The sequence below is a fragment of the Diplodia seriata genome, assembly GCF_021436955.1.
Source record: "Diplodia seriata strain FDS-637 chromosome Unknown scaffold_5, whole genome shotgun sequence".
Taxonomy (NCBI): Eukaryota; Fungi; Ascomycota; class Dothideomycetes; order Botryosphaeriales; family Botryosphaeriaceae; genus Diplodia; species Diplodia seriata.
This window is the reverse complement of record NW_027117312.1, coordinates 240,162-265,481: the sequence shown is the minus strand read 5'-3', so window position 1 is coordinate 265,481 and position 25,320 is coordinate 240,162. Positions and strand designations below refer to the sequence as shown.

Below are 25,320 nucleotides of genomic sequence, written 5' to 3'. Positions count from 1 at the left end.
TGATTCGTCTCTGGCGGAGCGGAGCACTTTATGCAAATCAGCGTGCATAGGTAGCGCGCAAACGCTATGACTGCTTATGCGCGTCTTCAGCCTGACTCAGCACCGCGCCGCGAACCTCCAGCCTCCTCTCCGACCTTGTTGTTCCATCAGGCTTGCTGCATCGCCGCCTGAATTGAGTGTGCGCGCCGCCTGTGACGTGTGTGCGAGGTCCCCCTCTCGGCACCTTTTTTTTTTCTTCTTCTTCTACTGTGCACGCCCGGCGCTTCGACTCCTCACCAAGCGCGCGCCGGAAGACGTAGGTAGGGTAGGGGTCCGTTCCAGATCAATCGTGGCCTCGGCTAACAACGTCCACGGCAAGCTTAGTCGGGGCGGCGGCGCGAACACTACACAGTACCTAGAGCTTTCCGTACCCGGTTGCATTCCACGACGCGCTGCGCGTCGGTACTTCACTGATTGGTCGCGTCAAACGGTAGTGTCGTAACCGCCTAACCGGCCTACATACACGCGGCGCGGGAAGAGGAGGAGGGCTAGGTAGCTGTCGGGTGCGGCTTCTGGGAGGAGCTAAACGGACGGCGATGAGGGTGCGGGCGGCGTGGGAATGCTGCTGCTGCTGCCGCCGCCGCCGGCTCGCTTGAAAGGACTGTCAGCGGCCAGTGAAAGCAGCGGCAGCTGCCCGTCTGTCTCCTCGCGTCCGGGACGGCGTGACTCGAGATGAGGAGGAGCAAAGCCAAAAGGATGGCACGGCTATCCCACGCCGGTGCTGGCGTTTGAGACTTGTGGTGCCAAGTGGGCGCTGGTTTGAGAAGCCCCTCCGGATCCCAGAGTGGCTCAGACGGCTTTTGTCGTCCCTGGCGCGGCAGGATCGGTATTGCAAAGAACAAGCAAAGCAGCAGTAGTCGTCTGATCGTGCGATTGCGGCTGGCTTCAGCTCTGCTGCTCCTCAACCCCATGTCGGCTGCAAGGGCGCAGGTAGCAGGCTGGTATCTGACTCGGCCCCGGCAGGCTTGCCTTGTTTTCCCTTGTATTTTTTTTCTTACAGGAACCGCAGGACGTCGGGTGCGATCAGAGGAGTCGCGCTTAGGCCCGCGTTACCGGAGACGAGGTTTAGGCGGCACTCGGGAAGCGGAGTGGGGACTTTTTCTTGTCTGCCATGGCCAGACGTCGTTCGCATCGCCAGGGCGCTCGTACCTCGTCTGGCGCAGGCGGCATTGGGCGGCGCTCCGCTTTGCTGTTGTGGATCCGCGCCGACGAGGCGTTCGCAGTAGTTGCGCAGGGCAGGGCGCGCAGCCAAGTAGTCGCACAGCAATTCGCTCTGCGGGCCCTGATGTTTCTAAACATACAGGGCCTGCAGATCTGGCCCTGCGGCGACAAAATAAAAAAAAGCGAAAAGCAATTGCCGGCGCGCAGAGCTTCATGTTGATCAGCCCGCTGCAGCTGCCCGTCAGCCGGAGCGTCGCAAGTCTGCAGCTGTCGGGCTCGCTGCTGCTGCTGCTGCTGCTCAGTGTGTGCCGCCCGCCCTTCCAAATCGCGCCCTGCTGCGCTGTGCGGCCGCTTGTCGGAGCAGCTGCCGCTTCGAGCAGCACCTGTGTGGTGCCAGTCCAGCCAGCAGTGGGAGATTGCCGCAAGGGGCGAGCATCCACCCATCCCCAGCGCCCTGGCCGTGGGAAGTTCGCGGCTTGCAGGTGGGCGTTGCAGCGAGGGTCTCGCTGCTGGCTGTTTTTTTTTTTTTTTCGTTTTTATTTTTCCCTCTCGCAGGCGTAGGTAACGGGGCGCGGCCAGTGACGGCCCAGGGCCAGCGGCAGCAGGCAGGCGCACCACCGGATCCCATCAGCAGAAGCAGCCATCCGCTAGGTGCCAACTGCCACCTGCGTGTAATAATGGTTACCGGCAGCAGCTCCAAGCCACGTCACGGCTCCCAGCTGCCACCTCCTGGCATCCTCGACTTGGGCGTTGCTTTTTGCCTCGAGAGTCGAGAAAAAGGCCGTTGCGGGCTCAGCGATGCTGCCCGGCCTCCAGGCTGACTTTTGCGAGGCGCGCTCAGGATCGCCCGACGTGCAGAGAAGGGTCTCCCTGTCGGGTGCCACGCCAGCGCATCGGCGGCCATGTGCGATGCACGTACAATCGAGGGTGGCGCAGAGGCGTCTCGGGGGGGACGTTGTCTTGGGAGAGGGCGGGTCCCGCCTGCTTGGTGCTTGCTTCACAGCCTTCTAGTTCTACAGGAGTTGTAAGCCGGTTAGCTAGGTACACGTCCAACAAAAAAATCCATGTCATGCGTAGCTCGTCTCGTCGCGTTCCCGTCCGTCCAATCGCTTGCTGCCCAACCTAACCTCCGCCCTGGCCCAGCCTGCCTTCCCCCCTCCTCCGCCGGCTCTAGGTATTTCAAGAGAATAATGAAAACGTCCCGTCGTGCAAGGCCCGAACTCCCCCACTGTTCCGCACTCCAGCAGCACCCAACGCCAGCAGCTGCAGCCCGTGCCGGCCCAGCCTCCTCCTCAGACGCCACCCCTCCCGTCCTAGCTTTCCATCGTCACAAGCCCTTGTGCCCTCCCCCTCTCTTGTCCCATCCGTCGACGTCAGCAAGCCTGAAGCTCTGTGTCCGGAACCAGCCCCCCATGCCAGCTCATTACTCGGAACTTCGTACATCAAACCTAGCGCCGCGCCTGGAACATGCTCGATGTTTTGTACAGTGAGAAAGGAAAAAAAAAATGAAAAGGAACGCCATGAACACCCGTAGCCCATGCGCGCCCCACGTCATTCCAAGTCCCGGAATGCATGAGCCAGTTCGACAAAGGAAAGGAAAAAGAAAAGAATACGACGGAGAACGAAAAACCCAGAGGCTGAGAGCTGAGCGCAACCGCGGTCGGCTCCCCGAGTCGGAGACCCAGTGGGCCGGAAAGGGAAGGAAAGAAAAGCAGCTGACGAGCGAGCACCTGGTACAGAATTTACAGAATAATTCAAGGAAATATTCGCGTTCTTCGTATCGGGACATTATCGAGTGAGTCGCGTGTCACGTCGTTCATCGCCTTCGCACCGCCGCCGCGGGTCCTTGGCCGCCTGCGCCCGTGTGCTCCTCCATCGTGTCCAGTGTCTTGGTGAGGACTGCGGAGCGTCAGTCACGTCTGAGAGCACCTCGTGCGGCGCCGCTGCGAACTTACTTGCGACAATTTCTTCCTCCCACACTCCCATCTGGTAGTCAACCAGGCCGTGCTTCTCCATCGAGTCGCAGAGGCCCACCAGCTCCTTGCCCATGTTCTCCATGAACTCGTATTCCATCAGGCTCGCGGGCGGGCGTGGCGCCTGCCCGGCCTCGGCGATTTCCTGCACCATTTCCTTCTGCTTTTGCAGGATGCTGAGCCAGGCCGTGTTGAACTCCTCCCAGAGTTTCAGGCGCTCTCCGTGCATGGGCTCGTCGTCTCGCACTAGACCTATTGTCAATTCAGCTGCTCGTTCGTGCTTTGGGCGTCGCGTGCAGCTTACCCAGCGCTTCCGCATTTCCCAGCAACCATTTTGTGATGCGGAGCAGGCAGCCGCCGCCTTCGCCCAGCCGGCCGTCGCGGATGCACTCGAAGGTCCGCTTGACCTGGGTCTGGTATTCGGCGTACGTGTTGTCCCAGTCCGAGGCGCCTTGCGTCTGGGTGTAGTTTCCCTGGGGGTACGCCCCGTGTGAGCCGCTCTGGGTGGGGTCACTCATTCCAGCGGCGTATGCGGGAGCGAGAGGGTCCCGGGCGACGGGACTTTGAGTGGTATAAGAGAGGGGGTACTGGGCAGGCACGTTCTGCGCCGCCATTCCAGCCGCAGGGGCGCTAGTTGGTCCGCTTTCGCCAGGCACACCATAATACTGTTGTGGAACTCCAAATTGGGTTGACAACACCTCTATTGCTGCAGACTGCCGTGGCTGGTACTGTTGCACCGGGTCGTAAGGTGACTGCGGAGCCGCCTGCTGCTGTGCCGGCACATTGTACATCATGTTGGACGCGTACTGCGAGTACTGTTGTGGGGCTCGCTGTTGTTGTTGTTGTTGCTGCTGCTGTTCTTGCCCGTACTCGGGAGGGTACTGCAGCGCGCCGGCCGGCAACGACGATCCGACAAACTGCGCGCCTTCGCTGCCGTATCCGTAGCCGTACCCTTGCCCCGTCCCGGCTCTGCCCGTCGGCGGTGCGGCTGTGGAGGATTGCGCGGTCAATGGCGTCTGGCGAAAGCGATCGGAGCCGCTCACGGCCGGGTACGGAGCGGGCGCTCCCTGGGAGATGAGTGCTGGTTGTCCGGTGTAGCCAGTGGGATTTGCCTGCCGCTGCCGCCGGTCATTATTGTCCATGCCAGCCGACCTGCCCTTCTGAGGTGGATACAAGGGCGGATCACGCGCACCCCGTTGCCCCAGCGGCGATAGAGGAGGAGTCGCGTAGAGTGCCAGCTTTTCGGCTTCTGCTGGTCCTGTTACAGGCGATCGAGACACGTCGGGGCGTGGGCTGCCGAGGAAGCGAGCGGTGGTGCGCGGCGGAGGAGCGAGGAGTGGAGGCCTGGGGAGCGCGGGTGTCCGAGTCAGAGCTGGCGGATTGAACGAGAGGAGTCTGGCACTCGACGATGGACTGAGGTCAGCGACGTGTGGGATATTAAACCGACGCGACTCAGGCCCGTCGCAGCAGAGCAATCGACCAATGGCACGCGCAGGCTGCGCCGTTGGAAGAATGGCGTAGCAGCCTCACGGTAGTCTATGATTGGCGCAAGGATACCCTCGAGCAGCTGTGACGGGCAGCACGACCGGCCGCTGGTACCTCGATCGAGAGGGAACCCGGAATGCCCCCCCAAAGGCGGAGACTGGCGGGTCGCGTCAGCGAGCGTGGGCCGGCCAGACACGTACTTGCCCGTGTCAAAACAAAGCTTGTGAAAGAGCGGGGAGAATCCTTGAACGCAGTGGACGGTAGTGTTCGGCAGGGCCACGAAACGGAACGAGGAAGGGCAACCTTGCAAGAATCGGCTGCAAAAGAGGAGACCCAAAATCGGCGCGATTGACGCTTCGGCCTGAAGGACAGTGCAAGAGACGGGAACCTTGTCGCGCCCGCCCACGTTGGGTCGTCCCGCAGCAGCGTGAGTGATGCGGCGGGGCAGCTGGGCAGGATCGGGTAGCGGGTAGCGGGTATCAAAAGAGAGGGAGGAGGGCGTCTTGATGGTGCCCTAGGAGGCGCGCCAACGTGCTATTTGTGCGCCGCCGCGGTCACTGCTGAAATTCGAGGAGGATAGTTGAGGTGACTGGCGCAGAGCGGGCGCTGCGGGCGCCTCATTGGCCGGCACGCGCGCGCTGGCCTGGTGATGGAGCCTGTCAGTAGCTGCCGGGTAGTTCGAGCTGATCGGCCTCGGGATCGCTCCTAGGGCTGGCCTGGCGCTGACAGAGCTGCCTGCCCGCCAGCCAGGCTCGTCCGCACCGCAGACACGCCACGCCGCCGGCCTGCTTCACGGATGACGATGGCAGCGTGGCAGGTGGGGGCGCGTGCTGCTGGCAGGGCCGCCGCGCCAAGGGAAGCATGCCGTCCGTGGGAGGTGATGGGTCAGGGTGCGGTTAGCAAGAGTAGTGAGCCATGGATGCGCCAGATGCTGATGAAAGCAGAACACCGACGCGCCCTAGCTGTTCCGGGCCCTTGGGTGAGAGAAAAAGCCCGAAATGGCGGGGGTGACGGCACCGGGCGATCCCAGGGTCGTCTGCCGTCGACATCAGCCTGCAGCACCACGGCCTGACCACGAGACCTGAGCCAGCCTCGCAAAAGCATGGCCGCTCCCGGCGACCGAGCACGCCGACGCTGGGCTGACGCCTGAAGCGCCCCTGAGATTAGCGGGCCGCCGTGAGGCAAGCCACCGCGTCTGTCGTCTTCCGTCATGTCCTCCACCCGTCCGTGCGCCACGGCAGTGCTGCGCTGCTGGCAGCAGAAGAAGAAACGGACGGCGCAGCGCACGCTGCCGGAGCACTGGGCGCCCGCGGCTCTGCGCGGCGAGGACGCGTTTCAGCGGCCGCAGCGCTGCCAAGGCAGGTCGAGGTCGAGCGCAAATTCCGAGGCTGCCGCGGCGCGTCTCCGCGCCTCCAGACGTGAGGTGCTGGGTGCGGGCGGGCGTGGTGAGCACAGGGCGCGTCTATTCATCTCCTTTATGCGAGTGACCGGGGTATAAGGAGGGGAGCTTAGCCGCATCTCGCCGTCGATCCAGCGTCCGGATCATCCTCTTAAGCCTCGCCAGGGCGTCGCCCTGTGCCCTCCACGCAGATCACTAGCGTCCGTGGGCTGGCCGACGTTGGGCGTCGATTCATGCGCCCCGGCGCCAGAGCGATGAGGAGATTGCTTCTGCCCATTTGCAGCCGGATCGCGCGTCCCAAGCCCGTGCTCTGCTGCGTGCGCTCAAGATGACAGCAGCAGCGCGGCGTCGTTTCGCGTCCGCCCGCCGTCATCTCGGACGCGCCCGGCGGAGTGCTGTGCACGGAGTCCGAGCTGGAGATAATTTTAGCGCCGTCGACACCACACCCCATCCGCAGCCGGACGCAAGGATGCTGGCGAAATTGCATCGTCGACAGATCCGCCTTCGAGAACCGCCTTCGAAGTGTTTCACCTTCTTCGAGAAGCAATTAGCGTTTCCACCACAATCACACTGGAACAGATCACCGCCGCGGAGGTGCGCGCGCTGGGGGATTCTCGCGCACCGCTTGACTCGCTCGTCGTGCGTCGACGTGCGTCTGTAGATTGCCTGGTCCCGCGCACCCTGCCAGCTGCCTTGGCGCCTGCCTCTGTCCGCGCCGCTCCCTGGACTGTGGGCTGCTGAACGGCTGCTTTAGACTCCAGCCGTTGAAGCCAGGCTGCTCCCGGGCGAGCCTCTGCAAACCTTATCTGCCCGCGGGCGGCACGCCTTTCTTGCCAGCGTGCAGCGTTGCCGTCATCGCGGCCGCCGCCTGTAGCGCGATCTGTTTCGAGCCTCGCAATAACTCAAACACCGTCGCGCCGTGGCTTGCGCGCTGCAGTAGGCCAAACGGTCCCGCTGCGCTTCGTATGGACGAGCCACGTACCTGCAAGGTACCGCAGCACGTCCCGCCGATATTTCGACGCACCACCGCACCAGCCACGCCTGCGCGCCTCAGCGTCTGGCATCCCATCTCCTCACCCCAATCGCAATCGGACGGACCGAGCCCCCCTTATCCGCACAGCCGCTGCGCATCTTGCCCGTTTCGATAGGGCGGGTCTCAAGGCCGAGGATCCTGGCCTACATCATCAGTACTTTTTCTTGTGCGCTGTCCCTACCGGAGCTGAGTGTACGTCATGCCTGGTCACGTTGCTGCACACAGATCAACGGCTACCTACCTGCCTTCTCTAGACTGCGCTAGACGGTGAGGCGCGGCGACAAGAGTTTCACCTTAAGATCGACGCTTCTGCCGGCCACTGCCGATTGACCCGGATTGCTCACTCATCACCCTGTTTCGGAGAGAGGCTAAGCGATCTCGAAACAGTTTGGTAGCCTTGTGGGTTGTTGCAAATAAACTTCCGTCTCTACGAGCTATTCTTTCCAGCGCAACCGTGGGCGACCAATGAAGAGAGACTCGGTGCGGTAACCTGCTCTTCGAAGCGGAGCCAGCTGCGAGGCGCGGACCTTGAGGCTAGATGATGCGGGCCCGCTCTAGCTGCTGCTGCTGCTGCTGCTGCTGCTGCGACAGATGCTCACTGAAGGATGCGAACGCGCAAGGGTATTGTCTGAGACTCCGTTGATTTTTTGAGTTTCCATAAACCACCCGCTCAAGCCAGACAATGTACAGGTAGTATACAGCACGGCCAGCTGCCTTAGCGTTTGACCCAGGTGGGCATCTTGCGCGCTTTGATGTGGCCCGGCTTCTTCCTTTCGACCTTACGAGGATCACGAGTGATGCAGCCAGCTGGTGGAGTCGATAACGTTAGCGTTCCGCACCAAAAGCAAAGTAAAACAGGTAGTGGGCATCATCGCGCAGGCGGTTCGTGAGGCGAACATTCGCCTACGTTCGCCTTGGGTAGAGACGTCCCACAACAAGCTCGGGGGGACGCGGCTGAGTGGAGACGAGGAAGAAAATCGAGGGCTGTAAGTCTTTGTGCCTACCTCTTCGAAGTGCAGGCTTCAGGCCTGGCTCGTGCACCAGCAATGCTCTTGCAACCGCGAGGGTCAATGCCTCAGCACGCCCTGTTGTTCCGCCTCCTCTTATGAGCGCCCAGACATTGTACTTGTCAACGCGATTCGTGGCCTTCAACGCCCAGATGGCACTCTCGCGGTCATGCACCCGGTTGAAGGTTTCCGTCAGACTCTTGCCGTTGATCAGGACCTCGCCCTCTCCCTCCACCAGCCATGCAACCGCCGATGTAGTCTTTCTCCTTCCTACACCCATTCCCCTTCCCATCTCGTCCAATGTCCTCGGACTCGGCTGTCGATCGTATGGGTTGATCGGTCTCTTGTACTTTTGCACGACCCGCGTAACTTCCTCAGGCATAAGGGTAGGATGGATGTAGTTGAGCCTCTGCAGAAGTTTTTGCAGCTTGCGCCATTTCGCAATTCTGATGGGCTCATTGGTCTCCATCTTGTACTCTCCCAGATTCTTCCAAGCCACCCTCGGCGCGTGGATCGGTTCTATCATCGGTAGTGTCTGATACTTGCGCAGGACGGACTGGAGCTCGAGAAAGTCGTCGGTAAACGAGGGCTTGGCGGTGAAGTACGACGACGAGGCTGGCACTATCCGAACGCGGCTCAGGAGAGAGTTGTTTTCATAACCGTCGCCGAATTCAATCGGAGGAGCCGCCTGGAATCCGGGCTGGCTGCTATCGAAGCCCTGGGCGCGGCAGGAAGCGGAGGTCGAGAAGGAAGTCGTGTCTGCGCGGCAGACTGCTCGTAGCGAAGCGACGTCAGGGCGGATGCGGGGCCGCAGGGGCAGGGTGACCGAGCGCGCAGCCTTCTGGAGGCCCGTCGCGAGCCGCGTGCTCGCCATTGTATGCGTATCTGAGGCGATGGGCTGCTGGGGGTGCTCGCTGTCGAGCGGGCGTGGTCATTCATCGACATTTCCGTTCGCGAGAGATGCCAAGGCGGGGGAACTGCGGCTGCAAGGGCTGTCGGCGCGAGAGGCACCGACTGTCTGAGTCGAAATCGCAAATTTGACGCGACCGCCGCCCAACACCTCTACTTCTTCCACCACCACATCGCTCGACACTGAGAATCACTGGTTCTCTTTGTTTCTTATACCCCTTCCAGCCCCCAGTGTCAAACTCAATCACCAGACATGTCTTTCGGCAAGGTCTACGGCTTCGAGGTACGTCTAAGCGCTGCGGCCATTTTCTACCCCGCCGTGACTCCAAGTTCGCTCACTGACAACACAACCTTCAACAGGGCCACCCTCGCACCCAGCCCATCCTGGCTGTTGCTAAGGAGAACGGTCTCGATGTCGAGGTCGTTACTGCTACGCCTCCGGACAACATCCCCGAGGGTCTGCTCAAGGCCAACAAGCTGGGCAAGATCCCCACCTTCGAGGGCGCCGACGGCTACACCCTCCACGAGTGCATTGCCATTGCTGTGTACGGTATGTCGAGACACTTTCTTCGCTTCACATGCATTAAACCCCGTTTCCAAGGATGAGATATTTTTATCATTCAGTTATCCCTGTCTGAAGACTACTGTTGAGAACATTCACACTCTGAGAAAAAAAAAATGCTTGCTTTGCACATCATTTTCGCACACCTCAAGCCTCTGCATATAAACAGCAATATGCAAGACAGCCACTGACTTGAGCTATAGTCACTTCCCAGAACGAGAAGACCACCCTTCTCGGCAAGACCAAGCAGGACTACGCCTCTATCCTGAAGTGGATGTCCTTCGCCAACGCCGAGATCCTCCCCCAGCTTGCTGGTGCTTTCCGCCCCATCCTTGGCAAGGCTCCCTACAACAAGAAGGCTGTTGAGGAGTCCCTCAAGACTGCCGAGAAGAACGTTGCTGTCGTTGAGGAGCACCTTACCCACAACACCTACCTCGTTGGCGAGAGGCTCTCTCTTGCCGACATTTTCGCCGCCAGCCTGATCTCCCGCGGCTTCCAGTACTTCTACGGCAAGCAGTGGAGGTCTGAGAACCCTGCCACCACCCGCTGGTTCGAGACCGTCTGGAACCAGCCCATCTGGCAGGCCGTCTCCGAGCCTTTCAAGTTCATTGACGAGCCCGTCAAGAACCAGGCCCCCAAGGTTGACAAGCCCAAGGCTGAGAAGCCCAAGGCTGAGAAGAAGGCTGCTCCCGCTACCGAGGAGGAGGAGCCGGCTCCTGCTGCTCCCAAGCCCAAGCACCCTCTTGAGGAGCTCGGCCGCCCCACCTTCGCTCTGGATGACTGGAAGCGCAAGTACTCCAACGAGGAGACTCGCGAGGTTGCCCTTCCCTGGTTCTGGGAGAACGTCAACTTCGAGGAGTACTCGCTGTGGACGGTTGACTACAAGTACAACGACGAGCTTACCATGACCTTCATGACCTCCAACCTCATCGGTACGTATTGAGCGATGTTACATGGCTATGAAGGCTTCTAACGGTGTGCACAGGCGGTTTCTTCGCTCGTCTTGAGGCTAGCCGCAAGTACCTCTTCGGCTGCGCCTCGGTGTACGGTGTCACCAACGACTCCATCATCAAGGGTGTCTTCCTGGTCCGTGGCCAGGAGGCGCTCCCTGCTTTCGATGTCGCTCCCGACTACGAGAGCTACGAGTTCACCAAGCTCGACCACACCAAGGCCGAGGACAAGGCGTTCGTCGAGGACCAGTGGTCGTGGGACAAGCCCCTCGAGGTCAACGGCAAGTCGTACGAGTGGGCTGACGGCAAGGTGTTCAAATAGATGGTTTGACACTTGCTTGTTGATAGGATGGAAAAAGGTTGCTGCATTGCTGAGGAGCTAGATAGAGGCAGCGCGCGGCAATTGTGCTCTGATTGACGGCTGGATGGGATATGCGGTATTCCGGCGAAAACTTTACGACCTGACGTCTGTAGCTCTTTGCAAAACAAAAGAGATTGATTCCCCTGTTCCCCGCAACAGCAGTGCCCGTTGGGCAGGATTGTCATGCCACGTCGGAGGTGATGTTGCCGATCGCTATAGCGCCATGGTGGCGAGACGGGGGCGGGCGAGGCGATTGGAGGAGGCGCCAGGGTCGAGGGCGGGCACGACATGCATGATGCAAGGCTGATCGCGAGTGCGGGGATGACGGGGATCATGTGAAAATCGTCGTCATCTCGCTGTTGACTCGGGACGCGCACCAAAGCCGTTGGGCTTGCGCAAGGCCAATCGAGCGTGCACGTCATGCTGGCGGGCGACGGCGAATGAGGACAGCGGCGATTCTGCGTAGGGCTGGCCATTCACATTACCGTCGCATAGCCGCTATCGATACCGCCGCCCATCTAGATGGAGGGCGCGCGAGTCACGGATGGAGCACGGGCGCGACCGGTAGATGACCGTCGTAGAGGCTCTGGCAGAGGCTGCGTGCCTCTAAGCAGAGCCAGGCGCCCGTTGGGTGCGACCAGCGGCGTCCTAGAGCCCCGGCACAACCCGCTTGGCTTCCTCTCGCGCGCGCCTGCATCCAGCCAACACCATCGAGCTCGCAGCAACCTCCCTTCGAGCACGCCCCCGGACGCTCGCACCTCGCCGATCGCCCTGTGTCCCACCCAGCACCAGCAATCGTCACCGCGCCTTGATTGCAGAGCCTGGCGCTGTCCCGCACCACCCGCACCCGCCTGCGTCCCGCTGTCGCACATTCCGCAGCTCAGAGCCACCCGGCACAACACCAGCTCCTGCCCAGGCCACCTGCCGCACCTCTCCCCCCTCGAGCCCTGCTTCCACCGGCGACGACGCGAGGACCCGTATCCGGCGACACGCCACCGATCCCGTGGCCGCTCGCCCTCTCCGACAACAAAGAAGTCTGCGCCCTCTCCGCTCGCCGTTCCCGTGTCCTCGAGTCCCATGCCGCCAGAGCCTGTTTTACCTCTCTCTTACAACATCTTCATCTTCTGAGCCCAGCAATCCGTCGCGGTACTCGGCGCCGCATCTTGGCAGGACGGACACAGCGAGATCGAAGGCGGCCCTCGAGACCGGACACGGCGTCAGCTGTCAGTGGACTCGGCTGTAGGGTGCCTGCTGCAAGTACACATCCGAGACAGACGCAACGCTGCCGAGGACGTGCTCCTGTCATCACCCGCCCGGCGGTAGCCGGCCCCATGAAGAAAGACGATGGGTTCGCGGACCAGCCCCCCAAAGACGCAGCCATCCAGGTGATATGTCTGGTAAGTGCTTGGTCTGAAGAGTGAGATTGCGCCTTGGTCGAGTTTCGCCTCCGTTTGCTCTCGGGCCAAATCTCCGGACGGCACTGTTGCAGCGAGGGCGCGGAATCATGCATGATCAAGTCTCGGAGTCGCGATCGCAATGAGCCCAGCTGCTGATCTGTGGATGTAGGGAGCCGGTGGCGGTCCAAACGAAGACAGCGTCACCGGGCTACTCGTGCGCGCCACGGCATCGAAATGGTCGCGGAATTCCATTTTGGCCATCGACGCCGGCACGCACCTGGCATCCATCACGAGAATCCTGGAGCAACACTTTCCCTCGGTCGTGCAGAACACGCCGACGTCTTCGCGCGTGCACTTTGAAGACAGCGAGACTTCGCCCAGTCCAACCAATACCTCCTCACAACAAGAAAGCTCGGACGCAGGGTCCGAGATCTCTTGGCGATCGGCTTCGCCCCAGCCGACAATAACGACGCTAAGTTCGGGAGCCTTTGCTGGTTTGCCGTTTCCCCATGCTTCAGCTCGCGCAAACGCGGTGCACGTCGTTCGTGAACACGTCGCAACGTACCTCATCACACATCCACACCTCGACCACCTCTCTGGCTTTGTCATCAACACTGCCGCCTTTCACAATACATCCAAGCCTAAGCGCCTGGCTGCTTTGCCCTTTACTGTCAACTCCATCAAAACCCACATCTTCAATGACGTCATATGGCCCAACCTGACCGACGAGGACGGAGGGGTGGGCTTTGTTACTTTTCAAAGGTTAGCTGAAGGTGGCCACCATGCTCTTGGAGACGGGCCTGGAAGAGGGTATATCGAAGTCTGTGATGGATTGGGTGTAAAAGGGTTCAAGGTTAGCCACGGAAATTGCATGAAAGGGCCCGGGCACATCCACAGAGGCAGCAGCGTCCAGATTTCGGAGATTGGGCCAAACGGCTTGCCCATTTCACACGGAGTTGGTGCGGCAGATGGAAGATCTCTCTCGGTCTCGCAACCTTCAGCACCCGGAACGCCCATGTTTACCGGCGCCTCTGGTACATCAGTGCCTCCATTGGATATGGGAGTGCAGCAGTGCGTCGTTGACAGCTCAGCCTATTTCATCCGTACCGAGCTGGCTCCTCACTACTCGTCATCCTCCCGTCCACCACCAGCCAGGGAGATTCTTATCTTTGGAGATGTCGAGCCCGATACGCTTTCCCTTACGCCTCGCACCGCTCAAGTTTGGGCCGAAGCAGCACCAAAGATTGCTAACGGTACCTTGAAAGCAGTCTTCATTGAGTGCAGTTATGCTGATACCCAAGGGGATGCTGTATTGTTCGGCCATCTCGCGCCGCGCCATTTGATAAGGGAGCTGGAGAGTCTCGCAGATATGGTGCGAGATGCGAAGAGCAAGCTGGAGATTGAACGGGAGGAGCATAGAAAGGGCCGAAAGAGGAAACGAGCAAGTGCTACCAGCACCAATGGTTTCCTTTCCGGTACTGATGACGACTATTACATTCGCCGACGCAGTCGGTCACGACAAACGTCCCGCACCTCGGCAGCAGCAGCGGCGGCGGCGGCAACATCTGCTCCCACATCGGCAGCCACTTCAAACAGCGAATACGCACCTGGACCCAATTCACGCAACAACTCCATCGCTATCCTATCTCCAGGCGAGAGGATAATGCGCGACTACATGGACACGCCCACGCCCACCGGTAGCCCAACGCCCACCCCAGGCCCAGAAACACCAGTTGCAACACCAGTCGCCAATGGCGCTTCGCATGCGATGCAAAATCAGCAAACCCTCCTTCAGCAGCAGGCCACCCCGTCGCTCTCCGTCACTTCTTACGGCGCCGCGCCCGCAGTGCTCGATCCTCAAGTCGCGAATGGGAATGGGGAGCAGCAACAACAACAACAACAACAACAACAACAACAACAACAACAACAACAACAACAACAACAACAACAACAACAACAACAACAACAACAACAACAACAGGCGCAGCCGCAGCAGCAGCAGCTTCAAGAAATCCATCGTCTACAAAGAGAGCACGCGCCGCTGAAAGGGCTCCAGATAATTGTCATTCACGTCAAAGATACGCTCATGGATGGGCCGCCGGTGGGCGATAGAATTTTGGCCGAGCTGGAGAACCACGAGCGGAATCTTGCGGATGTGGGGAAGCCGCTGGGCTGCGAGTTCGTCATCAGTCATCATGGTGGGAGCTATTGGTTTTAGAGGGAAGGAGAAGGAAAAAAAAAAGAAAACGGTTTCGTTGGGAGTAATCATGGACTGAGCTTGAAGGGCGGGTTGGGTTGGGTTTTGAATGGTGTTCCGGAAAACGCGAAGATTAGGGACGGAGAGGGAGGGGGAGAGGAAGCAGGGCAACATCTTATTTGCCCGAAGACGTTTGTGTTGGATGTGGTTTGTGATTTTATGGGTTGATGAGCACGAAACGCGGGTAAACGGAGCAAAGTAATAGGTACTTTTTCGGGATTCCTTCTGCTTTTCTTCTCCGTCGTTTTTTATTTATTTTCTTTTCTCTTCTCGGCTTTTCCGATAACAACCTTGTAGTCTGCCGGTACGTGGGCATTTGTCGGCGTAGGGCTCGACTTCTTGTGCTTCTCTCTTCTGGCTTTGTTTTACTAGATATTACTCTATAGCTATATTAGTTGTTGCTCCCTCTTACCTCTGATAAGCGCTCTTGTCTGTGGCACAGAGTTAGGCTAGTGTCTTGTGGACCACTCCTGGAAAGCTAGCATCGTCTCTTGGAGCAGGGGTTCGTGAATCGTAAGATTCTCTATGAGTTTTAATTAAGCTGGCGGTCTCATTGTTTGGACGCCTTCTTCTACCCATTAACGACACGCAGTGCAGTCTCCAGTGCAGTCCAGTCATTCAATCGTCCAAGTCGATTTGGATGGGAGCACCAAGGCCAGTGCTGAGCTTTTCTGATTATTTTCTTACCCATACTGTGGGGAGAGAGAAATCGGGGATCCGACATTGCCACGATCATGGTGTCTTCGGACAATGCTAACCGCAGGCCGTCTGCTATCCCCAGTTCTCATACGCCAACGTCTAAGAACCCACGATGCCAAGCCGCGCTTCACGGACGGGTATCGGTCTTCGATTTATGTTCTGAAGAGAGCAACATCTGGCAAGCGAGGGATTCGCTTCAACCGCGCTCACCGAAAGCGCGTGTGTTATCTGACAACAAACAAACATGGTCAACTGTTTCCCATCCACAAACATTACCATTACCAAAACGTATACATGTAAACACCCATCTATCCCCAGAACGCAAAAAAACGCGCCACCAAAAAAAAGACAACAACGACCAAAACACTCCACCCCCCCCCCCCCCCCCCCCCCCCCCCCCCCCCCCCACCCACCCTCACTCACTCCCCTCCCTTCTTCCCTTCCCCCTGATCCTCCCCACCAACGCGCCCAACCTCCCCCCCAACCCCCTCCCATTCCCGCCCCCCTTCCTCACCCTCAAGAAATAATACAGCCCGACCGCCGCCGCAACATTCGCCGCCACATACGCCCAGCCGATCCCAAAATTCCTCCAGCGATCGCCCCAATAAATCCCACTCCCCTCCATGAACTGATCCGCGACCCTCAACCCACAATACCTGCAACCCTTCACATCGCCTGGATTCTGCAGCGCGCCCGGCGCCCCCGCGTCCAACCACTCCGCCAGGTACTCGCCGCACGTGCTTCCCGTCGGCGGGTCGAACGTGCTCGTCTCGGGTTCCGCGCAGACGACGGGGCGCGCGTGCAGCAGGCTCGCGACCACGCCGCCGATCCAGTACGTCAGCGGGGAGACGCGGTACATGAAGATCCAGAAGCCGGGGAGGGCGTGCGGCGGCTGCATGACGCCGTTGAAGGCGATGGTCATGGAGAACAGCAGGGTGACGACCCCCGCCGCGGTTTCGGCGTCGGGCGCGGCGGCGATGCAGGCGTGCGCGAAGGTCGAGGCGTAGATGAAGAATTGGATGCAGTACAGGAGGACGAGGGCTTGGCGTTCGGGGGAGGGGATGCCGGCGACGGCGTAGAGGTAGGACGCCCAGACGAGGATGCCGACGAGGACTTGGTAGGGGAGTTCGACGGCGATGTTGGCGGTGAGGAAGGCGCGCCAGGAGTAGGCTTTGGACGGGCGTTCGCGGACTTCGTAGAGGGAGCGTTGGGTGAGGAAGAGGGGCATGATCTGGGAGGGTGGGTGGTTAGTGGGGGATGAAAGAGAGAGGGGGAGGGAGAGAGGGGAGGCGGGCGGCTTTACCTGCTCGACAATGGTGGAGAAGATGGCGGCGATCATGAAGACGCTGAAGATGACGTTCTGCATGCCCTGCTGCGAGTTGTCGCTGTCCCAGAAGGAGAAGCCGATGAACAGGGCCGAGACGACGCCCAGCAGCAGCTTGGCCCAGATGTAGCCGGGCATGCGCCAGTACTGCTGGAACACGCGGTAGGTGACGTGGTAGAGCTGCGAGCCGAAGGGCATGGCGAACTCGTCCGTCGCGCCCGCCTCGTCGTCGCCCGCCGCCGGCTCGTCTTGCTTCTCGCGCTGGATGCGGTCGAGCTCTTCCTGCACCCCCCGCGCTTCCGGGCTCCCCTTCCACACCTCGTGCCAGTCCTGCGTCGCTCTCCCGCTCGCGCCCGCGCCGACGATCTCGAGCATGTACTCGGCCGGGTTCTCGTCATCGCCGCATTTGCGGGCCCCGTTTCTCCCGTAGTAATCCAGCAGCGTCTTTGAGTTTTGGCCGATCTCGCCAAAGTAGACGGTCTTGCCGCCCTTGGCGAGGAAGAGGAGACGATCGAACTCCTGAAACAGTTGAGCCGACGGCTGATGGATCGTACAAAGCACGGCTTGGCCCGAGTTGGCCAGCTTTCGTAGAAAGGCGCAAATGGCCCAGCTGGACTGGGAATCGAGGCCGCTAAGTCCGGTCAGTTGGCTTTGTCCGCTATTTGTGCGTCGAGGCGCTTACCTGGTGGGTTCGTCCAAGAAAAGAAGGAGCTTCGGCTTGGCCGCGAGTTCTACGCCGATGGTCAAGAGCTTACGCTGCTCGACGTTCAAGCCTTCTCCCGGAACGCCAACAACAGCCTCGGCAAAGTCTTCCATGTTGAGCATCTTGATCACGTCCTCGACGTAAGCATTCTTCTCTTGCGTGGATACGGTCTTGGGTTGGCGCAGCATCGCGCTGAAGCGGAGACTTTCGCGAACGGTGGCAGTCTGCAGATGCAGATCTATACGTCGGTTAGCTGAGAGAGTTCAAATCATGCACAGGTCAAGGCTCTACCTTGTTGCTGGACGTAGCCGGTCTTGCGTTGGAAGCTGGAGTCCAAGGGCTTGCCGTTGACGAGCATGTCGCCCGTAATGACGCCCATCGAGGTGCGTTGAGCAAGGACATCGAGAAGTGTAGTCTTTCCGGCTCCCGAAACACCCATGAGAGCGGTGAGCGTGCCGGGTTTGACCCATCCGGAAACGTGATCCAACAGCCTCCGAGGCTCGCCCTTGATCTCGATATCGTAGACGACGTCCCTCCAGGAGAAAATATCCTTTTGCGCAGGGATGACACTGATGTCGCCGCCACCAGCGCCTCCCGCCCTCTCAGCGGTACCGGGGGCTGCCATCTCTTCGTCATTGGCAACACCCTTCGGACCCTCCTTCATGTACGAAGGAACGTTTCCACGGCGGAAGACGAGCACCTCGGCAGTAGAGGTGGTGGAAGAGTTCAGCTCCACCGCGACAAAGTAAATGAAGAAGAAGCCAATGAGGAAGGCAATCAAGATGCCGAAGTTGCGCCAGACGTGGCTGTAGGAGTAGCCGTAATTCGCCGCGATGTAGGCGTCTCCAGACACCGTCCTTTCCCCGGCCACAGCACCGCGGACGGAGCAGATGAACTGGTCACCCTCGAGGACAGGATAGCCGGGAACGAATCCCGAGCAAGTAAAGTCCCGGCCGTGGTATTCGTTGGCGATCAAGATCTCAAAAGCGTAGTAGATCGGGTTGATCCAGCGGATCCAGCCAAACCAGTCCACCATGTAGCTTTCCGGAATGGTGAAGCCGGTGTAGACGACGATTGCCAAGACTAGGACACCAGCGAGGGTCATGGCTTGCGACACCGTCTTGGTCAGAGCGGCCATGGTCCGAAACACTGCACTCATAACGAACATGGACATGAAGCTGATGAGGAAGTAGATGAAAAACTGGGAGGGCTCGCGCCGGAAGTTGCATAGAAAGTAGTAGATGAGGTTGAAAACGGTTGCCATGGCGAATTTGGTAGGAATATCGGCGACCACACCGGCCACTGCTTCGGTAAAGGGGTGATAGAACGCATACGAGGCGTGCTTTTCGACAATTGGACGTTGCTCGTAAAGAGAGTTGATTTCAGCGATTGCGACAAGCGCGCTGAGCAGGACACCAAAGAAGAGGGCAGCATTCTTCGAAAAGAAGCCCTGGGTTGCGTCAGGTGTACCGTAGAAAATCGAGCCGATGACGAGTGCTTGGAACACCTGGCTGAGAACCATTGTCAAAGTCGCCGCCTTGTCGTTCCAGATGCGCTGGTAGGCTCGCTTGGTGTTGAGCTTGATCTGCATTGGAACCGAAAGGAGATATGGAGAGCCCGCCCTGGTGTGCCGCGACTGAGCCTGGCGTTTGTTTGCCTGGAACTGGCTGACGACTTCACCTCCGGCCGGGAAATTCTCCCTGTACTGATCCATTTCCCTGTGCAGGATCCTGAATGCCTCGGAGCTGCGCCAGTATGCTTCGAACTCGTCTGGGGTTCTGGGGACTTTGTGCTCCATGCCCTCTCGCGGCTGGCGCTCCGCGGGGTTTGTAACCGAAGTCAAAAAGTCACCGGTGGTTTGGCGAGGTGGACTATACCAGCCCTGATCTTCGAAGAACTGTTTGGCCATGCTTGTGGGCCCGAAGTAGATCTCGCGGCCCTCATAAAGCACCACAGCCTTGTCGAAAATGTCATAAATGGCTTGGGAGGCTTGGTAGATGGCGACCGCGTGGGAAGAGCCGGTGAGGTCCGAGAGGATCCGCAGGGCCTTGACGAACTCCAGAGCCGTAGCAGCATCGAGACCTCTCGTCGAGTTGTCCCAAGCGGCAATTGGCGCAGCCGACAGCGCCATTTCAGCAATACTGACACGCTTCCGCTCGCCGCCGGAGACGCCACGGATGAAATCGTTGCCGACTTTGGTGTTGTAGGTATGACTCAAACCGAAGACAGCCATGCAAACCTCGGCGGCCTCCTTGATGGCCTCTTCGCGAGACTGTCCGCGGGCGCGCGTCGAAGGCATTCGATAGGCGGCTGCCATCTCGAGAGTCTGTCCAACCGTGAGGTGAGGAAAGTGCTTGTCCACCTCCTGGTTATAGACAAGCTCTCCCTTGAACTCCTTCAACATCTGCTTGTGCGGGATGCCGTTGTAATCGATTTCGGACTTCGGATCTAGGGAGAGGCCATGGAGTTCGCCGCAGATGGTCTTCAGCAGGGTCGAGCAACCGCTGCCAGGGCGGCCAAGAACTATCAGGAGCTCGCCGCTCTCCATCAAACCATCGAAGTCTTTGAGAATCCGTTTCTCGTTCTTCTGGCCCAGGCCGAGGTATTCGTTGAGGCGAAAAGGCGCCATGAGGATGGATCCGACGTTCTTCTGCAGGTTCAAAGCGGAACCCGAGCCAGAGACGTTGAGGTTGCGGAAGCGGACGCCGGATTTGCTCACCTTGATATCTTCCTCATCCATACCACGCATGTAGAAACGCAGCCACTTGTAGAGGTCGAACTTGCCGCTGCTCGGATCAAGCTCTGGGGACTCGGGCGTTATCCCAGCAAGTGTACTGACTCTCGACAAACGGCGTGTAGGATCTGCGAAATGTGATGCACTTGTCCGGCGTCGTGCGAAGGAGGGCCGCCTCGACATCTCGGTGGCAATCCTTTTCAACTCGGGTTCATCTTCGGAAGTGATTGGTACGTATGTCGGTCCGGGTTCATCTTCGGAGCTGGAAGTCCCGGGTTTCTCAAAGTCGGAAGTTGACCCGTAGCTCGCATGGTGGTGCGGGCCTGTTCGGATGGGCGCGTATCCTCCAGAGTCTTCCACGTCCTCAACAAAGGGCACCTCTTCAACGTCCTCACGCTGAACGATTGCATCATCGGAAAGGCCGTCTGGCGCGTACGACTCACGACCAGAAGTGGTCCGTACGATGCCATGGCCGTGTTGAGACATCTCGCTCGTCTAGAGGCAAGAATTTGGTTGATGGCGTCGTGGTGGCCGAGGCCGGGCGATAGGGGTCAACAACGATGGCACCAAAACAGGGGAAGCAATGGCTTGGAATGATTGAATAAAGGCTGTAGATGCTAGAAAGAGGCTGAAGCAAGCACCGAGAGTCTTTCACTGAGTGATGTTTCGAAAAGGAAGGGTCTGGTGCAGCTGTGAGGATGATATATGTGTGCTCTATGACGAGTGCCCATTGTGGCGGTAGGGCAATTCGTGCCCGCTGTACGTGCCCGGAAGGCATATGGCGGGCTTGTTGCTCGGAAAGAGGCTAGCCCGTGGCTGCGAAGGGGTCGTTACTCAAGCCGACGGGCTGTAGTTCCGCTGTCTCTGATGGATCCTCCTTGGCAGACGCTCTCCGCGGGGACCCAGTCTGGGGCTAGATGACAGTAGCTGAACCTTAGCACTGCACTTGGCGCACAGTAAGCAAGCAGATACGGACGATTGAGTTGCGGCGCACAAGCCACAGGCGACCACCATAGAAAGAGCATCTTCCGTCACCTGCCGGCCGTGGCTACGCTAAGGACGGGCGTGCAACAGAGCTGTGTTCCGGCAGAAGGCCCGCTTGGAGGCGGATACGGTCGGGAAGCTTGTTGGTTTGGTAGAGTGGGGAGATGGTCGCCCGCACTCGCGCACGCGGACCGACCGTCGGCTTGGTTTCGAGCCGGGCACCGTCGAAGAGCGGCCATGTTGGAGGCGCGGCATCTCGGGCGCCGTGTGAAGGCTGATCGGGGCCTGGTTGGGCCGGGCGAGCAGGAACCCTCCGCTGCCGGGCTCCGCTTAGCCCGTTGGCCTGGGCCAAAGCGTAGGTAGGTGCTGATGTGCGGGAGGCGGAGCGACGGCGCCCTGGGGGTGGAGAGGAGAGCGGAAGCCATGACGTACGTGGCCCGTGCGACGCTGCCTTCCGTTCCCGCCCTCGGCCAGAAAGAGTCCGTCGCCCTCTCAGCCATCGACTCCGTTCGTACTCCAAAACGCTTTATCGCGATATTCCCTTCGCCTGCTCACGTAAGAGGGTCGCACCGTGCACCCAATGTCCTCCGCGGCACTGAGACTTCGCACCCATGGTGTCCGCTGCTGATGCCGAAGGACACATAGCTTCCCGGCTTCCGTGGTCCTTGAAGCTTTCCTACCTAGACTTACGGTCCAAGCTATCCGGAGCGCGGAGCCCACGGAGTCCACGGAGCACACGGAACCCACGGTTGCCAAGCTTCAGCGTCATCGCGTCAGACTTGCCCTTTTGGGAAGACATGTCTGTACGAGATTAAGAGTCACCGAGAATTTACTGGCCTGGATTGTGTAAGCCATAGTTGAATTGACAACCATTATGCATCGCTGTTTTCCTCAACTATTCATGCTTTCCACGCCATCACTGCATCCACTTGAGTTGACCCACAGATGAGCATACGCCTGTGCTGGCCGTTGATTAATGTCACTGGAGAATGAGCCTTTAAACCACCAGTGTTTCGAGGGCTCCAGGTATCCACCAACGTTCGTCAGCGGCCGACTCCATCGCCCAAAACACAGACCTACCCCATCCGCGGTCGAAGGGCGATAACATATCCGGACAGAGAAGGTGGGTTACGAATCCATGCAACGAGACCGCTTCCACCGCCCACACAAGTCTCGGGTCCAATATACATATCGCGATCCAGACCTCTCCCAGCGACGCCGTCGCACATGAAAAAAAAAAACCCCTCCCCGCATCACTCTAACCCCGACACCCCTCGGCCGGCCCCGATGCCATGCACTCCCGCCAGGCGCACCGATATGGCAAGTCCCGCCGCCGCCGAACCCTTCGCAGTGCGCGCGCGCGCCCTGGCCACCACACCACACCACACCCACAACCCCGACGCCATCCCGGGACAAACTGGCGTGCTGCCAATTTCCGCAAGCAAGCAAGCAAGCAGAATCAGGCAGGAGGATGATGATGATGAGCAAGGCAAGGCAAGGCAAGGCAAGGGAAACAAGGCGTGGCTGCGGCGCGGCGCGGCGCGTCGCGTCGTCGTTGTGGGGGATGCAGGGCAGGGCAGGGCAGGGCATGGCAGGGCAGGGTGGTCGATGATGGGGTTAAAGTAAAAACCGGGGGGGACGCGCGTTCCGCCGCGCAGCCCTCCCCCCATCAAACGAAACGAAACCAAAGGGGTGGAAGAAACCGCCCGCGCCTGGGCCTGGGCAGGGCAGACCACCCTTATTCCCGCCCACCCACCCACCCCTCCCCGGTGAAGATGCCGATGCGGTGCCGCGCGCCGCGCGCGGTGATGGGGCATGGCATGGCATGGCATGAGGCACATGGCCTTTATCTGGCCCGACGGACGAGTCAATGTTCCTTCGCCTTGCGCCGCGCCCCACCGCATCACATCGTTCAAGTTGTTGGATGCATGCACGGCAACGCGGCACAGCAGCGGCACAGCGGCGGCGGCGGCGGCGGCGGCGGCGAGGGGAGGGTGGAAGCGGACGGACGGACGGAGAGGAAAAAAACGCAATGACCACTCGCTGGCACCTAGTAGCAGGGGCGGCGGCGGGCGGCACAGCAGCGCACAACGAATCAGTAGTGGCGCAGAGCAACAACCCACCACCACCCCCCGGAAAGGCTTGTCGCGAACAAGCCTTGGTCCTTGCACGAAACATATGAAAACGGACTCTTTTTGTTCGCCCCTTGCACGAGATGTATGTACGGTGAAAGTCGTTGCTTGTTTGCTTTCCCGCTACGCGTGGCAACAACAAATCTGCTAACCAAGCACGTTCGTTGGTTAGGGGGCCGGGGGCGCGCATGCATAGGTCGTCGATGGTGGATGATGTAAGGACCGAGCGACCCTTGGAAAGTTAGAACACCGTGGTGTCCTACCTCCTCCTCCTCCCAGGTACAAGTTTGAGGATGTCATCAGTCAGCAAATCCTCGGGTCGACTCGACTCCACTATAAGCCGCATTGGCAATTTCGCGTCTGGCGCTGGCGAGAAGTGAAAAATGGTCCTGTCCAACATCACTACGAGAAGATCGGCTTCTGCTCCACGCGAAAGAAATCGGTTCCCACTTTAGGCTCGGTCGAAGCACGATCACTTACGGTGGGTAATAATAATAATACGAGAGGGCCTTGCATTTATGTACCGTGTCTCGGGGGGGAGATGGGCGGCGCATCGCAGATGGTTGAAAGTAGCTGCGTTGAACGTAAAAGTATAGCGATTCAACGGGAAAAGGGAATGATACAACAACACCTACATGAAGACCACAAACGAATCCGTATAACGAAAACGCAATACGATAAAGAGGGGAAATAAGAGCTTTCGTGTTGCCTTCCCCTTCTCGCTCGTTCCCCCCGTATAAGCGAGTCATCAGGCTCCAATCGCACGCAAGAGGCGGGCGGTCGCGTGCTTGATCCCCGCCTTTCTCGTCATCACAGCAAAAAAGGAACACAGTCATGAGCAGGTATGTACGTGGGTGCGTGCACGCGTCACGCCTTCCTCCGTTCGAGTGGTAATGCTGCGAGTCAGCAGCGGTTCTTAAAGGCAATGGCGAACTCGCATCAGCAACCTGCCGCTCCCCGCCCCTGATGCTTTCACACGAGGCGCCACGGAAAGAAGGAACTTGTCACCACGAACAACATGTACAAAAACACAGTAGGAAGGCTCCAAGGAGAAGATCAGCAGCAGCCTTGTTGTCTGTTTTCTAGTCACTGTCACAAAACTACTTGCGTAGAGGACGGGGACAACGGGGGAAAAAAAAAAAGTGATTGTGGTGTGGAAATATCGGGCATGGCTTCCTTCGTCGTAGTGCCTCCCCCCAGCCCAGCCCATCCCAGCCCAACATGAATGGGTGAAAACAGGTTTGTGGACGGAAGAGGCCCCGATAACCCCTAAGGGGGAGGGGAGGGGAACATGACGTACGTACACACAAGCGAACAAGCATGGCACAACGAGTGATTGTTAGGATAGCAGCAGCCGCCACTGAAGACCAGAAAAAAAAAAGCGGAAGGGAGGGAAGTAGAGAGAGATAGAGAGAGCGAAGAACACGTTCATCTCCCCCCCTCTCCCCCCGCTCCCTCAAAGCGACCGCTTTTGGGGCAGCCCATAATCCAAGAAAACAGACACACAGACAACAGAAGAGATTGGGGGGGAATTTGCGCTTTGAAGAAAAAGACAAAAAAGCACCCGAAAGTATATCACAAGACTTTGAAAATCTCCGCGCCATGGTTGGAACCCGAAAAAAGAAGAAGAAGAATCGGGAAAAGGAGAACGAGAAGTAAAAAAAAGAAGAAGAGAACCGTGTGTTTGACAGTCAACAATTCATTCCTCCCTTCCCGCGTAAGACACACTCACAAGACAAGACACACAGACACCGTTTGACTCCGATTTTTGCACATGTTCCAGAAAAACCGCTTTAGTGTTTTTCCCCCGCAAATGCCACCCGCCCGCTTAAACGCAACTCAAGTTAATCAACACGAAAAAAGAAAAAAAGACTCTTGAAACCGATACATTCCTTACTGTCATGCAACGAGTGATTGTAGATCCGATTGATGCGGTTGCTCCTGGTGGTGCCTTTCGGGATGCGCTTGGTGCGCCGAATGTGCTGCTTCGGGCTCGCGCCGGTCGTGCATGTGGCTGTGGCTGTGGGCCTGCTGATGCTGCTCGTGGTGGGCGTGGCTGTGGCCCGGGCCATGTTCCGGCGGCGGCTCGCGCTGACGTTCTTCCATGCGGGCTTCTGGGGCCCCCCCGCCGACTGAGAGCCGGCCCTCACGTCTGGGGAGCTCGGCGTGTGCCTGGCCCGGCGTCAGATGGCCGCCGGCGTTTGGGTCCGG

At 59.1% G+C, this 25,320-nt stretch overlaps 5 protein-coding genes across 5 annotated transcripts; 2 read left to right on the top strand and 3 right to left on the bottom strand.

Annotated features, from left to right (window-relative positions):
• Window positions 1-3,016: 3,016 nt before the first annotated feature.
• SLS55_005092 (uncharacterized protein) lies at window positions 3,017-3,691 on the bottom strand (the record flags this gene model as incomplete). Its single annotated transcript, XM_066776543.1, has 3 exons — window positions 3,017-3,099; window positions 3,156-3,419; window positions 3,478-3,691. 3 exons carry the CDS (start codon window positions 3,689-3,691, stop codon window positions 3,017-3,019), a joined length of 561 nt encoding a protein of 186 aa, XP_066632385.1.
• A 4,114-nt stretch (window positions 3,692-7,805) lies between these two features.
• MRPS9 (mitochondrial 37S ribosomal protein uS9m) lies at window positions 7,806-8,971 on the bottom strand (the record flags this gene model as incomplete). The annotated part of the gene is made up of 2 exons (XM_066776542.1): window positions 7,806-7,897; window positions 8,095-8,971. 2 exons carry the CDS (start codon window positions 8,969-8,971, stop codon window positions 7,806-7,808), a joined length of 969 nt encoding a protein of 322 aa, XP_066632384.1.
• Window positions 8,972-9,259: 288 nt separating this feature from the next.
• Window positions 9,260-10,840, top strand: TEF4_1 (elongation factor EF-1 gamma subunit; the record flags this gene model as incomplete). The annotated part of the gene is made up of 4 exons (XM_066776541.1): window positions 9,260-9,289; window positions 9,367-9,556; window positions 9,772-10,500; window positions 10,554-10,840. 4 exons carry the CDS (start codon window positions 9,260-9,262, stop codon window positions 10,838-10,840), a joined length of 1,236 nt encoding a protein of 411 aa, XP_066632383.1.
• Window positions 10,841-12,269: 1,429 nt separating this feature from the next.
• On the top strand, window positions 12,270-14,494 carry PDE1 (3',5'-cyclic-nucleotide phosphodiesterase pde1; the record flags this gene model as incomplete). The annotated part of the gene is made up of 2 exons (XM_066776540.1): window positions 12,270-12,276; window positions 12,471-14,494. The coding sequence occupies 2 exons, from the start codon at window positions 12,270-12,272 to the stop codon at window positions 14,492-14,494; spliced, it is 2,031 nt and encodes a 676-aa protein (XP_066632382.1).
• A 430-nt stretch (window positions 14,495-14,924) lies between these two features.
• On the bottom strand, window positions 14,925-20,479 carry SLS55_005088 (uncharacterized protein; the record flags this gene model as incomplete). Its single annotated transcript, XM_066776539.1, has 5 exons — window positions 14,925-14,964; window positions 15,889-16,463; window positions 16,536-17,187; window positions 17,239-17,497; window positions 17,551-20,479. 5 exons carry the CDS (start codon window positions 20,477-20,479, stop codon window positions 14,925-14,927), a joined length of 4,455 nt encoding a protein of 1,484 aa, XP_066632381.1.
• Between the last annotated feature and the right edge of the window lie 4,841 nt (window positions 20,480-25,320).